The 16142-nt window shown below is 34.9% G+C and overlaps 1 protein-coding gene across 9 annotated transcripts in view; it reads right to left on the bottom strand.

Annotated features, from left to right (window-relative positions):
- ERC1 (ELKS/RAB6-interacting/CAST family member 1) overlaps positions 1-16142 on the bottom strand; it is a 291931-nt gene that overhangs the window by 204259 nt on the left and 71530 nt on the right. For 7 of the 9 annotated variants that reach the window (XM_090145169.1, XM_090145142.1, XM_090145126.1 and 4 more), the window contains exons 4-7: positions 6195-6269; positions 4009-4164; positions 2212-2295; positions 39-206 (exon numbers count right to left, since the gene is read on the bottom strand). In XM_090145169.1, the coding sequence (XP_090001295.1) occupies positions 39-206; positions 2212-2295; positions 4009-4164; positions 6195-6269 (483 nt within the window). The remainder of the gene's footprint in view (positions 1-38; positions 207-2211; positions 2296-4008; positions 4165-6194; positions 6270-16142) is intronic. The other 2 variants (XM_090145146.1, XM_090145136.1) reach the window with 1 other exon arrangement.

The following is a 16142-nucleotide window of genomic DNA, read 5'->3' as shown; positions in this document are numbered from 1 at the left end:
CTATGGAAAGCCAGTAAGTGCACAATTGCCCATTTTACCTCTGTCTGCAGAATGGCAGCTCTTTGCTCTTTAGCTGTAAGAGACTCTTTCAGAACTTCAATATGCTGCTTGCTGTCAGAGAACTGATTTGTGAGGGTCTCCAGCTTTGTCTGCAAGGCTAGCAACTCTGTGTCTTTGCGTGACAGCTCCTGCTTCACCTGACCAATCTGGAAAAAAAAAGAAAAAAAAGATACAGAAAGGAAAAAATTGTCAATTTTTTATCTTTGCTACAAAAGTAAAGATAAATTCACGTAAGTACCAACAAACAGTATGATACACTCAACTTGTCTCAGAATTTTAAAGTCTTCAGTTACCTTGAACGGAAGGCCAGGAAAAATTTGTGCCATAAGCAGAAGGTACAGGGAAAAAGGGGGGAATGAGAACATTAACAGTTAAGAATGGCTTTTTTTAACAAAATCATTGCCAGTCACTTTTCAGAATACTGACCAAAATCAGTTATTTAGCAGGGAAAAGTTTTTAACTTCATGAAGGAAAACTGTAACAGGAACATACTCCTACCCTGTAGTATCAAGAAAAGATACTTTTTTTGATGGAGATATCTAGAGGTTTCGCTTATATATTACATAACAAAGATGGATATCTCTCCAAAAACTAGAATTTTTCCGTTTTATAACTTCAACATCTTTGTGATACTAAAAAAACACACCACACTAATCCCAAAAGTGTTAATGTTCAGTGCTTTAAATGTCATAAACAAAAAAAACTGTCCAAGTCATCTTCAATTTTGGGGAATATGTCACAAACAAAATTAAACTGACATAAACTATAAATAAGCTGTAAATTAAATCAAAATAATTAGAAATCTTGGGTAAATGCACTTTTATCTTGACAACACTGTATCAGTAATGAGTTACATTCTTTACCAAAGAGTAATAAAAGAGCACGAAAAGATTTCATTACGAACTATAGTGTGTTCCGTCGTGCAATGGAATATGGAAGCAGGAAAGAGGTAGAAGGAATAAGGAGAATTAGTTTAGAGAACTGTTAGGTAGCTTATCTTTCACTTAATTCAGACACAATAGGATGTTTTTTTCATACTTTTTACTAAAAGCAAATATGCCCATAGAACGAATTCACCATTTCATTTATTTAAACAAGATACAAAAGTATTGATGTAGCAGGGCTATTTTTGTGATCAGGTACTGACAAATACAACCAGTGGTGCAGTACTCCTAGGTTCAGCAGAATGACTGGGATGATGTAAACTGTTTACTGCTAGTGATGGATTTTTTTTTTTTTTTAATTTGATCAGAAAAATCTCCTTAAAAACTTTAGATGACACAAACTTTTTCAATTACGAGGTAGCACTAATTATATCTCTCTTAAGCCAGTTTGCTCCTTCTTTAAAAGAATAATTTCTCTGCAGGGTGGGCCATCTTAGAAGAAATGTTTACCCTGCATACTAGTGTTTAGATGAAATTTCCTAATCTGAACCAAACCACATTCCTTTACATTAAAATTCCCAAATAGCACGTCCAGATAGTTCTTTTTAGAAATCTATTTCAGAGAAGTAAATTCACACTGCCAGTGTGCTAAAGCTCTCTAGGAAGAATGCAGTGGAAACCAATCAAGGTGCAAAGGAAGTTAAGGCAGCATTAAGAGCTCACATTTCTCTTCTCCTTGTGATAATATGATCATTCAGCAAATGCACTATTTTGACAGTAAAATTAGTGCAAAGGAAAATTCATGCTTCTAAAATGAAACAATCAGTTTTTAAGAAATGTTCAGCTTCCGAATTTCATTTTCTTGTGAAAGAATGTTAAGAAGGTTCAGCACATGATTTTGAGATGTTATCAAGTTATTTTTATCCTACTGGGGAAAGTAAGTCCCTTTGAAAGTCTGGCACCACAATGGGTGCTGAATACTTTTGAAAATCTGCAACAAAGAGGAGAATATCTTACTGCTAAGAATGAATCATACCATTAAAAAGCAAATAAGAAAACAAATAGAAATATTCAATTGAAGAGTGATGTTGTGGACACCAGAACCATGTGAACCAAAGGCAGCTACAGGGCCGAGCAGGCTGTTAGTCCTATGGTTATACAAAGTTGTAAAGAAGGTAAGAGAAGAAAAGTTATCCCGAAAGCAAGAGAGCTAGAAAGCCCCAGTGCATGGCCACTGCACACAAAAGATAAATCTTACGGCAGAGACCTCGGCCTGGAGACCAGCCACTCTTTTTTTCAGGTCCTCCCCTTGAACCTCTTTGGCACTTAGCTCTTCCTTCAGTTGCTCTACCTGTCACGACATTGTTATGCTTTTTAATATTTATCAATAATCATCTTTTGCTTAGCCTCTTGCAACCGAGTAACTGAAAGTGACAAAGAAGTGAATAGAAGGATCAACACTGGTCACTCATTTTCTCTTCCATTCTACATTAAATCTTCTGAAATGTTGTATGTCTCTGTGATTTCATATAGGCTGCCAGACAAACATTTGGTTATGAAACAAAAATGCATAGTTACGCTTGTGTTTATATATGTCAAGTATTGGGCACTTCACCCAACAGTTTTCAAACTAGAATTCATGAGGAAATTAGGACAGGTAAAGGGAGATTTTGCAATATAGGAGAAAAAAAAAGTTAACTGCCAATGTACACTCACAGTTGCCTATACAATACAATATTGAAAAGAAAAAAGAAAGAAAAACACAGATTTTGTACATTTACAAAACAGAGGTGGACAACAAGATGTTCAGGCAAACAGAAGAGACCCAGAAAATATCAGAGTAGCTGAGAGTAGATATACAGCTGAGTAGATATAGAAAAGCAAACGGAGACGAAAAGAAGAAATATGAGTACTGCTAACAAGGGAATAAGGAAGGAAGGAAAAAAAGAAAGAAAGGGAAAAGAGATAGAAAGAAGAAAATTGTCTCTCCGTTTTCCCAATTTGGAACTAGCTATCTTTCAGTTCATAGAGGCAATGCAGTGGGATAAAAGAGTGAAGTATAAAAGAACAGATGTGGCTATTTTTAAAGAAACGCATACTTCATACATGTTTCTATTTTAGGTCAAATAATACTTTTTCAAGAAACTTCCTCTAGCATTCTTTTTTGAGACAAGTAACTTCAAGCAGGACAAATGCAATAAGTTGGAATTATTCGTGACATGGAGAAATTTTCAACTTCTTGTTTCAGAGGTTTGTGCACTGCTTTTACAAAGTATGCACAAGGTAACTAAGAAAAGCAGAACTACTGAGAACATACCTACATCTACTGTACAAGGTAGCCTAGATGTCCATTGGAAAATGTTAGGCTTCACTAAGAAACACTTCTTTGAGAGAAACAAAGAAGTACCTGATATCTGTCTGTTGTACAATTTCACCTGTACACTGACAATACAGTAAGTCTGCTTTTGTTTTTATGCCTGATGACCAACGTATCTCACTGCTATATTTGTCCTAAGACACAAATAACCCCAACTGTATAAATTAATGTTGGCATAATCAATGTTGTAGAATATACTCACACTCTGACTCCACTAGCAGAAGGGGAGTGTAATGGAAAGCAATTCTACTGACAGCTGATGTTCCTCTTAGCCTTTGTGTAATAAAGCATAATATATTCAAGGGGTGACAAAAAGAATCATACTTTTTTCAGTAGGCTACATTTTAAAGGATAGCAGATAAAACCTATAACTATAATGGATTATCAACGTTCTATAGATGAACACAAAACACTTCTGGAATAAAAGAAAGTTACAAATGTGGCAGTAAAAGTAGAATTCGGTCCACAGACTCTACCGAACCACTATATTCAAATCTGAATTTTAAATTCTTTTTAATATTTTTAAGTTATTTTAATGGCTCCAGAGCAATATACAAAGAAACTCTATTTAAAAGAGCTAGAATGGGAACGAAGATCCTAAGTACTTTCCTTAAGTGAGTATGAAGATTTATTTCATTTGTTCGCTATGGCTCATTTTGTCTTACTACTGTCACTCTTTCTCAATACCTTATTTTTCATGAATTTGGAATGACTACGGTACACCTCCATTTGCTTCATTTCTTCTTCACGCTCCTCTGTGCTCAGAGCTCCATTTGACTTCAACATCTGAATCTCCTCTTCCAAATCCCGGAGGCCACGCTCCATGGAAGAAATTTTTGAATCCTGAAAAGGATTAAGAGAGACAGCAATACAGTTAGACGTTTTGGTAATATATCATAGCCGTAATAAAAGAAATAATCTGTTGGGCATGTATCCACCCTTGAAATTTTCTCAAGTTCTTACATAAATCAATCTATACCTCTTTGCATAGCATCTGGCTGGGCACACAAAGACTCATTTTTCAATTTTTTTTTTATACCTTCCAAGGAAAGCAGAAGTTTAGTACTGGAAGGAAACATGGCTCGGGGCAGGGACACAGCATAAAATAATATATAAAGGACTATGAGGAAAGGTTGCCTTGTAATGCTAAGTCCAGCATAAAACAGAGAAATTTAATTCTAACTGAATGAGCAGCAAAACATGACTGCAAGTATGACAGGAAAAAAACAGTTTGTGCTACTAGTAATTTGAGTGAGGTCATAAATGGAGAACAAAAAAAGCATCTTAAGCAAGGAAGAGATGCAACAATCAAATTTTGAGTGATGAAGTAGCAGAGATTCCTAAAGCATTCTGGATAATACACACAAAATATAGAACATTTCCATTGCTAAAATATATACATCTGGAAGAATGAGAAAGTTTACTTACCATTATCCTTATCATTAAAGAATGAACAGAGATTTTCAATCTACTTTCTTTACTATTTCTTTAGAAGAGTTATTTGTTAGAACAGCAGAAATAGATTAATTCAGGACACAGAGCTCCACGCAAACTTTTTACATGCATGTGCATTTATGAAATGCTATCTTTAGGGCAGTCTTTTTTTCCTTCCTTTTTTCTCTATTTTTTTAAACTCTGTTTTTCCAAAATATTTTTTTTGAAATACAGATTGAATTTGAAGCTATCCTCCATTTTTTTCATATACTATCTCTTAATCATATTTTTTGATAATCAAAATACAGCTGAATAAAAGCATGAAAGACCTTCATATGTAAGTTTTTATCCATGAGTTAACATCGTTCTAATGGACCATTATAAAGATGTAGTTTGATGCTTAATTTTTGATGCTGAAGTTAAAATCAGTAAGGCAGACTTTTGCAACAAAAAAAACTACAGTAAGGTAAAGTGCTATGTTGTAATTTACAACAGTATTCAATTTCAGCCCTCACATCATTTCCAAGAAATACTTATATTTCCTTTTAGATCATAAGACTGCTTATTGTTACCAGATGGTCAATTAGTTTTCATTGCTATGGATCATAAAGAAAAATAATAAAAGAAAGACAGTAGAAGAAAGGCTCCAGAGTAAAAAGATGAGAAATGACTACAGAAAATACTGAGATGGAATGGAATGAGTTGGAAGGGAAAAATGGATGGAAAACAAAAGAAAAAGGGACAGATACAGAAGGTGAGAGAAAAGGAGGGCATGGTAATTGAAGAGAACAGTTTGCAAAGACAGTTTCCAATTTTCAACTGTATTTGCCCAGACCTTGCTTGTTTTATATACTTTATGGACGATCCAGTAAGAAATACGATTACGCAGTCCACTTGGCAAATTGCCATTGCTCCATTAGATATCTGAGTTAATGGCTGAAGAATTCAATCACAAATTCACCCAGAAAAGTTAGGTTTAAGACGGTATACAGACACCTCTCCAATTATACAACCTGTTCTTTAAGTGGATTTTGCAGTTGGAAATTGCTAACATCACTGATAGACAAAAAGCAAAAAAAAATGGCATTTCAAAGGTTGATACTTTAAAAAGAAAGCAACCCACATCATCGTAAAGACCTAAAAATCCATCATCTCATTCTTGTAATACAATGGACTCTTGGCTAACTGAAAGGAATCTGTATATGTTGCCATAAGCAGACAACAAACATGTTTTTATTGTGTCATGAAGTAGTTTTGTGTTTTCACTGATCTTTATAAGATACACAATGATAATGATAAAATTATATATATATTTATATACATGTTTTTTTAAATTAGGAGATTGACAGAAGTATATGGCACTCGAAGCAGTCTATTTTCCTGTGAAAACCCATTTTACAAAGAATATTCTCTCCTGCTGGCTATATGCAACTGTTTACCTTCATCTCAATAACAGTTTGCAGAGCCTTTGTCTTGGCTGAGTCAGGAGCGTTTTCAAACCGTCGATGTATCTCCTATGTGAGGAGAAAACAAAGCAAAAGTTAGCCTAAAGGCATTTCATCCCATTTATCATATACAAACAAAATTACTACAGCCTTCTCTTTCTCATACATGGCATAATTTAACTGCTTTCTGAAGTCACCGGTTCATACATTTTGTTTTATGATCTCTTACATGAATAAAAAAAAAAGGATATACAAAAGCTCAATGAACAGTATCATCATCACAGTGGAAAAGACACAAGAGAAACTGCATATTTGACCATCTACTTCCTCCAAAATAAACTGTTGATAAGGTAGTTGAATATACTAAAATAAACCTGTCATTTGCCTGGTAATCTAAACTGTGAGTATTAATTTAACTACTGTTAGATTGATCTAAACTGTTAGTATATTCTCACAGAAGGCATACGCGTCCATTACTTAACTACATGTGTACTGAAAACAATAATGCTGTGGTTTCAACAAGCTACAGAGTGCAGCTGATAACTTTTAAAAACTTTTTTACCGCATAGCAGCAACATTTAATGGCATATGATGAAAATCTTTCTCCACTGGAGCTAGAACGTAGCTTAAAGCACAAAACTGAATATCATCTTGTTCTAGAAGATCAGAGCGTGCAAAGAGGAGGTTAGAAATGTCCATGTGATATTTCCATTTATGTGAATTTACAGACCTGGCATGTTTCAAAGGGCTCTCAATGGAATAAAATGGAAAATGCTAGAAAGCTAAAACAGCTTGTTCTCTCATATAAAGTAGGTACATATTTCAAACCAAACAAGTGCGAATACAGGAGAAACAATAAATACTGCTTTATTATTTTTGTCAAAATATTATCCTTACATCAACACTAATATTAAATGTAGGCACATGAATACATTTAGAATGTATTATATGACATAAGAGTACTTTGGTGCCTATAGCATAGCTAATATCAGTTAATGTAACCATTTGTCTAGATGCACGTAGGTTAGCCACACACTCCCATAAAACCCCTGCAAGACAAATCCAAAAAGCCATCCACAAACTTGTGTTTTCAACAGAGATAGGAAAGGAAAAGATAACATCCTTTATGGTAGTCATATGGTGGTCAGTTATCTGAATGAGAAAGGTATAGAGTAGTATAGAAATTTCAAAATACTGAAAATATTACTTAACTATGTTAAAAATAAATATTCTTAAACAGCTGCTGAAATGAGCCAGGTAGAAATGTGTAGCCATGTGACAAGGGCCACAAGAAGAATTTTCCATCAGTTTTGCACAAGGAGACTTGCTGAAGTTTAAGCTTGTGAATGCTAATAACAACAAAATCCAGCAGCAATTTTGTCTTTAAATACTGTATTTATGGATTTACTGAGAAAGTGTTTTTAGAAGTATATTTGCAATTTAGAGTGATATTCCCTGATAAAAGGATCTTGGACAAGTAAACCAGAAACAACCCTTTATATATCTATATATTTCTCTCAGTTGGTCTCTAACAGTCTTTCACAGCTGCCTTCTGGTAGAGGGTCAGCAGCATGCTTCTTCTTGCCTGCAAACAGATACTGCTTCTATCTCTTCAGCAGGCTGTAAACCAAGTGAGGTGGGCACTGCTCTACATTAAAGACGCTGATGTTAAATCTTGGGGAGGGCCTGGGGGAGCACACTTCACTGAGATGCTCTTTCCAGGGAGTTGATAATAGGGCCTTCAAAATCTTGCAAAGATCATCTCCTTAACAACGTTGTACGATTTCTAAAAGCAAACAGCAGCCCTCCCAGACAACTGAACCTTTTTTACCCTGTTTCTTATGCCCACTCTCACTAAGAATAAGAAGCTGTCAAGACACAGTATTTCATTGTTACAAAGCTGGACTAACATCCTCATGTCACCACGTCCAGCCTCAGCATTTCATTGAAACATATCAATGAAAGTACTTTTCCAATCTCTTTCCACTACTCGCTATTCAACTACGTAATGAGATTCATTTGAGTACACAACTATGTGGTGCTAAAAAAGAAGCTCCTTATGAGCTTGAATTTGCTCTACAAACATTTCAACTATGCATAGGAAGTCCACCATACATGTTCCCCACGTGAAACTCAAAGCTATATCTCATCGCTTTCAATCAAAAACCATCATACCACATACTGCCTTTATAAGAATAAGCTATAATAAGCCTCTAGCACTCAAGAGAAGAATTTAGAAACACAATGAGAAGCAGATCCAATATCCACCTATTTACTCACTACTCTCACTAGCAGCCATCACAAAAAACTCTTCTTCAGTGATCTTGGTCTTCCTCCACAGAGAATGAACTGAACTGCATTTCTTTAGGTAGCTATGGCATACTGATCCATTTCCAGCAAATTCCGTAAGCTCTCCTTATTGAGCAGATTCAAGGATTGCTTCACAATCCTATGATTGGCTATCAGTCCTTCTCTTGATCTGTGAATACATATTGTTGTATTGTTGTATAATATCTTGTTACAGACACTGTTTCACTGAATATCTTAGCATGCAACTTCAACATCAGCTAAATTGGAGCCTTCAAAAACTTTCAAAGGGTGCTTCTGAACAATTCAAGTGATAGGAGTGGCCTTCTCCTGAAAAAATGCCCATCTCTGGAGTTTACAGAGTGGACACTTGCAACTACATTCATGCATTCACCAAACAGTGTATTATTGGAGAAATATTCAGATACTTTTCCGCTCTGCAGAGGTAGTCCTGTAATTTCTGATGAACTCTCAAATTCACTATGTCTTTGGTTGAAGTGAGCAGCAACACTTGAAGAAGAAAGAAAATCAGATGATCAGATGACCTCTAACTATTCTTCAGAAGAGACTCACATACTCTCCACATCCTCCCGTCCCTCCTTTGAGTTCTCAAATCCTCTTCCTGTGATTCTCAGATTGAGAGGAACAGACAAGATAAGGAACTGGGTGGCCCTTTTGTAAAGGTCCATGTGGCACATTAAGTGAGGTGGTATTTGAGAACACTCTTCGTAATGCACAGCCAATGTGCTATAATACCAAGTTCTTCTGTAATCGTTGCTTGGCAATGAAAGCACAAATAGAGGATATACATATAAACAACACATCTCAAAGGTTGCAGCTTGGCTCCTCTGATAGAACTATCCACAGTTGAAGACACCCCACTCATACATTGTGGACACTTTCAAACTTCATGTTCACATTAAGAAATAAATAAATGGAAAAAAAATAACACGTAGAGGAAGAAAAAAAGGTTTGAGTCACCCATATTTCAGGATTAAAAAGTTGTTTTTACTCAGGTTTCTCAACTTAAAAATACATGCATGGGCAGAAGAGAATAATTCTGAAGACAGTTCCTCACCCTTTTGAGCTTGAAAAAAAAGTATCCCATTCTGAATTGCATGAACTTTCACTAGATTCAGAAAGTTATGTCTCCTTGTAACATCAGTTGAACAACCATCTAAATACTATTATTGTAGAAGAAAATGAAAAAGGATGATAATAGAAAAGATGTACAAACAATTACTCTGGACTTTTAGAAAATGAGAAATAATTATATATATATATATATATATATACCAAACATCTGTTTTGAACAATCTACTTTCAGCAGTGCATTTAAGTTCTAAATAATTTCCAGTTGTGCAGTCACCTGAGAATAAACAAGGAATTACTACTATGGAAATGCAATAGGTGGAAGACCCAGCACCCAAACAGCATGTTTCTAAAGGCATGCTGACACAAGACTGTCTCCTTTTCACATTGCATGGCATTTTCACAAATAGAAAATTCTTCTTCCAAGCTTTTTCTTTAGAAAAGTCTGTATCTCCACTGTCTGAAACAATCCTTTGCACTTCAACAAAGGAAACGTCCTACTTCTATCATATTTAATAACTCCACTGTGATTTGGGTGAATTATAACCTACTGAAAAACAACACCTCCCACCTGTCAACTGCACAATAAGGACTTGATTTTGGAAGCATGTCTATGATTCTGAAGGGTCTGAAAATAGGGCTGCAGTCACATCGGAACTCCCTAGAACACAAATTTAAGCGTGGCTGCTGAAGGAACACTGTGCAGAAGCATCCTTCTTAATTGTGAAATGTAGGTTTTCACTTATCTGTGTGATAGAAGACAGCAATATTAATAAATCACTGACACATTCAGGTTCTATTGTGGACCACATAAATGGTTGACAATTAGTACTTAAATCTTCATAACAGGACTCTGCATAGTAATCCAAGCAAAGGGCAACACTCGGATATTCTGATCAGAAAAATACAATCCTTCCAACCAATCCTTCACTCCTTACGAGTTATCTGTTCTGATAAGTAATTAAACACTCTTTCTTCTGCCTTCAAATCAAGCTTATACTATAACAAGGGATATATTTTTTATTTTTGTATATTTTTAATATTTTACATGCCCAAGGATTTCTTTATTAAAAACAAAACAAACAAACAAACAAAACAAAAAAAAAACATAACAAAAAGGAAATAAAAAATAAGCTACTTGTTCCCACATCACCTGCCATGTGCATGCTTCTCACTCTTACCTATTGTTTTGGTTAAAAATACACACTGTGTTTCCTTTTCAGCTACCCAGTGGGAACATCTAGCTACCAGTTATTACGAATATGTTGCCAAGAAAATTGAAGAATGCTTATATTTTCAAATTCATTCCAAGTTTTGTGTTTAATATCACATTATTACAAGATAATGGAGTAGATTATTTTATGTAAACAAAAATAGATTTATTTGGAGTGATACCTTATTACCCTCTTGGCACTAGTGCTACCTCTACAGGTGTGTATCAAGTCTGTGTCTTAATAAGGATGTTGTTATAATGAAGAGAATTCAAAGAATGGTTGCAGGCACATAATCTGTCTTTAGAAAAAAATAAAAACAAAACTAATTATGGTGCAACTTAACCACAAACTTTAAAACGCCTACAGAGGCAACGAAAATTCAAAATGGATAATTCTGGACAAACTATGAGATTCAATAGCTGGAAACTGAAGGATAGAAATAGTCAGAAGGTTTAAACAGTGTGGCTGTCATAACCGGACCTGAGTTTAGCACTTCATCATTATCAATTTTTAATTAAGAATAGCTTTTTTCCTTTAAAAACAATCTACTTCAAAAAAGAGAAATTAAAGGCATGCACCTTTTTACCTTGTATTTGCCAAGTAGGTCTGCAATGTAGCACTCTCTGTCTGTGAGAAACAATACCATAACTTTCTACCCAGCATAATTACATACAACTGTAGACCAACTGTACTAACAAATTAAGTATGTACAGTATATTTGTGATAAAGTATTTTATATGCATCTTAAATATTTAAAAAATGACAAATTATCTTTTTTTTATTATTATTTATTTTTTCCTGACCAAAAAGTGCCAAAATAATTGGAAATCAGATGTCATAGTTAAGAATCGAAGAAGTCCTCAATACTGAGTAGTATCACACCACGCCTAAAAACTATTAATATATACACATGTATAATAATAAAGGGAGGAATTTAATCACAACCTTCTCTTCCTTAATTACCTGACTGTATTATTCACGGCTACTCCCTCGGTTAGTTCTGCATCTGATTTTGTAATGCATTTGGATGAAGCACAAAGGTGCATTTAAAACGAATTTTAAGAGAGTAGGCTTTATGCTTAAAAACAAAACTTATCTTTCAGTAGCATCACAAGATAAGCACTTTCCAAATGTAGAGGAGAATGTCTTCTATTTCCTGCAGAACCTACTTAATCAGACAGTATGCATCATATGGATAATGAAGGAGAAAAAATTTTGAAGTAGACTCTCTTCCATACATAAATTCCTTCTTAAAAAAAGGACATACATAAACAATATGATTGCAGTTAAAAACTTAGCAGATAACTTAGGAAGCAACTTTCTCTTTTCAACCTAAACTGGCCTATTCATGACTTTATACGATTTTAATATTATTTTGTCTGCAGGATCTTCGCATTATTCAGTAGACGAGATGCTTGTTTTTATTCTTCAACCTGTGGTCCAGGCCTAACTCTGAGAACATTATACCTTTTGTACTTAAAGCTTTGTTTCTCAGGTAGCTTTTCTGTCAGCCTTTCATTTCAAAGTCCTTGAAAGAATTCAGCAGCCTAGTTCCTATTAATTACAATGAAATGCAAATATTATAAAACAAACAAAAAGAAATCCATGAACACAGTTCAGTGTTAGCATAGAGAAGAACTGTTAAATTAAGAAGTTACTTAATGTTACAAATGAATCTATAATTCTGTACAAAGGCAAATTTTACTTGACTAACTTGATTTTCCTCCACGACGAGATGGCTGACTGCGTGGGCAAACAGTGAGTGGTAGATGCTGTATCTTGATTTTACTGAGGTTTATGATATGGCCTCCAAAAATCCTTGTAGCCAAATCAGAAACAAATTGGATATGTGGTCCATAAGGTAGATGGAAAAGTACCTGGACTGTCAGAGCGTAGTGATCAGCAACATCAAGTCCAATGGGTTGCTGCTTACTCCCAGTAACCTTCAGAGGCCAACACTGTGGCTGATATCGCTCAGTGCCTCTATTAACAATCCAGGTTATGGGATAGATTGCTCTTTTGGAAGGTTTGTAGATTATGTGACATTTGCAGAAGACAGGAATTAGTTGTTAACAGCGTGTCCTTGCTGACAGCAATTGCATCCTGGGCTGTATTACTAACAATATACACACCAGGAGAAGGCAAGGAATTATTTCACTAAATGGCTCTTGTGAGATCTCTCCTGGAGCACTGTACCCAATTTTGGTCTCCCACGTGCAAGGAAGACATTGAAAAGCTGAGGAGAGTTCAACATAGTCACCAAGATGGACAGTGTCTAGAACATATGATGTCAGAGGATAGGATGAGAGTACTGGCTTTGTTCAGCTGCAGAGAAAAGGCTTGGGGGGAATTTTAGTGCTGTCTAAAGCTATCTAATTGGACACTGCAGTGAGGACGAAGCAAAACTCTTTACAGAAGTGTGCAGAACTACAGCAAGAGATGCAGCAGAATAAATTCTGACTTATAAAATGGAAAAAAAGAAATTAAAAGAGCAATCACAGACTGGAAGAGAAGCCTAGAGAGGCTGTGGAATCCCCATTATTGCAGAGACCAAAATTGAGCAGGAGGTTGAATGAAGTGACTTCTCTAGAACTCTTTCAACCTGCTTGACTCTGTAATTCTGCAGAATACAAATTGGGACCAGACAGTGATTGGAAGTGTCAAAATTGCTTACTTTCAGGATTTTTATGAGTATTTTTCAGAAACTCATCAAAAACTATACAATTAACCCTTACTTTAGCAACACATGAAATTGAACTAAAAAAAAACCAGAATGTGTAATAAAAGTTATCTGTAATACATCTGATTACTGTCCAAGTTCTCTTACTAAAAATACAGTCATAGAAATTTAGAACCAATAATCATGGTAGGTCCTTCATAAATTGCTTATCCATTTCTAATTTGTCTCACTTCCTGTATTTGTGAACATAATCAATGTAATTCCCTGAGAAATAAATCGATCGTGTTAATAATGACCATAAATTCGAAAGATGTGCTGGAAATTCCACACAGATGAATAACAGATGGTGCCAGTTGCTTTGAAGCTCAGTTACTCCTAGTTATTCATCTCCATGCTTTGCATTTCTATGACAATTCAACCAGTGATTTCAAAATCCAGCTAAGAACTCAAATACTAGGACACACAAGATCTGTTAACAAAGGCGTCACGTGAACTAAAAACTAAACCACACAACCTAGTTCATCTCTATGATCAGATCAGCAGGAATTAAAAGCAAAATCCCATAAAACTCCAGCATTAGATTAAAAATGAGAGAGACCAATTCAAACTAACCTATTAGTTCTAATAAGTCATAGTGTTGAAATCTGACAAGAGAAGTGTGAATTCCAAAAACTAAGGGAAAGTTGATTAAAAATTAAAATCCTATTTGTTTAGAGTTTTTTTTTACTTATATGCTAAGAATTCTTAATTCCTTCTTTTTGTTTCTTTTCTTTAAGGAGTAACAAGCATATATTTTCTACTTGTTCCTTAACTTAGCTTCAAAATTGTTAATGGCATTTTCAAATTCTTTTATACTTTCTGATGCTACAAAGCTTCAAGTTTTCAAAAACAAAGTTCCACAAATATCACCTCTACTGAAGAAGGGTGCAGGATAACATGAACACTGACAAAGAAAGTGTACTTGAATGTAATGGATGTAATTGGTAAATAAAGTTATGTAAGATATATTGACAAGCAAAATCCTCTAATAAAACAAAATATCAAAAGACATCAAACCTTAATTATTTAAACCTATTAACCATAGCCAGGTTTCCATCACTGTAATTGTTTTAGATGTTTTTTAAAATTTCACTTCTAGGGGACAGAAGTGCTAAAGTGAACTCAGTTACAAATTTTGCCTTGTGTAAGTACCAAAAAAAAAAAAAAACCACCAAAAAAACAGACTTATTTTGAAGCTGAATTTTTGTGGATTATTTCACACTGATGAGATCATAACTATTACACAGAGAAAAAAGACAACCATACACTTTCATAGATGACTGTAGCTCTGCTTTTAGCTATTCACTTAAATCCTACCCATAATTAAATAATTGCCCAAACTCCACAAGTATCAGAAATTTGCCATACGATAATCAGAAAGTATCTGTGATTTCTCCATAGTCTGTAAATATGGAATTTTTCACCCCAATTTTTTTTTTGCTTAAAATCAGTTCTGAAAGAACTGTCATGCAATCAACCCCTGCACTGAGGAAGGATGAAAATAACAACTTTAAACATTTTAAAATGTCATTCTTTTATAAAGCTCACATAAGACTTTCCAAACTATAAATGCATTGAAAAGAACCAAATGTACAAATTGTGCTTTATACGTTTTGCCCTCAAGTTACAATAGCCCAAATTCTCAATTTTTGTTCTAAAAAATCTAAATATGTTTGAAAGCTGTTTCTAGAGAAATTAAGTTATTCTAATCTACAACTGAACCATTCAAATTACCTTGATTTAAATTATTTCTCCCTGCTAACCTCTTCTAAAAGGCTAAAAGAACGATGCAGCAGCTGAACAAAGCAGGAATTTTACTTAACTCATTAGAAATATGTCCCATACTACAATCGTGTGAGAGTTCCAGTTACTGAACCAGCCTACATGCTATTGCAAACCACTCTCAAAAAGTGTGTCTTATTTATGTTGCAAAATCTTGGAACTGGACAAAAGCGTTCTTTGAGATCACTCTAATTGCTCTAATTAAAATTTCTAAATCCTTCTCCAAGTCTGGAGCAGAAAAGGGTAAGAATTTTAACACATGCATGGAAAAAGAACTTCTTTGCAAAACTTGTCACAGTTAATTAAAATCTGCTCAGATCTGCTCAGATAAGGCAAACAACCTTTCTTTTCGTGGAGCATTATAAAATGGCAACATCACTCTTCAGCAGTACTCCAGTGGCATGTTTAGATGGCACAGCTTACCCTTCTCACGGAGCTCCACGCTGCTTCTGTTTTGCTGTCTCAGTATCAAATTAGATAATACAAAGCTAAATCAAATACATCTATATTATAGCCTTGTGCCTCTGCTTTCTGGAGCAGTGGAGATGCCAGAATGGGTACTCACAGAAATTTTGAGTTTGTTCCTATAATAAAGTAAGCACTGTTTGATTCAAATTAGCCACAAATAAGGATCAGTCCTTGTAATAAGGCCATGCTAGATAACTGTCATACACTTCACAAACAGTACTTTGTTTGCTTGCCATTTCAACACACAGTGAAGACGAAAACAAATAATAGCTTTTTCTGCCATAACCTCTTTCCTTAAGCTCATTTTAAATGAGCACCCCTATGAACAATCCACTTTAGTGATTGCTTTACATACAAAAC

This window comes from Phasianus colchicus, chromosome 1 (assembly GCF_987193195.1).
Source record: "Phasianus colchicus chromosome 1, bPhaCol1.hap1.1, whole genome shotgun sequence".
NCBI classification, from domain to species: Eukaryota; Metazoa; Chordata; class Aves; order Galliformes; family Phasianidae; genus Phasianus; species Phasianus colchicus.
The sequence above is the reverse complement of the archived record's forward strand: the minus strand, read 5'-3'. Positions and strand labels throughout refer to the sequence as shown.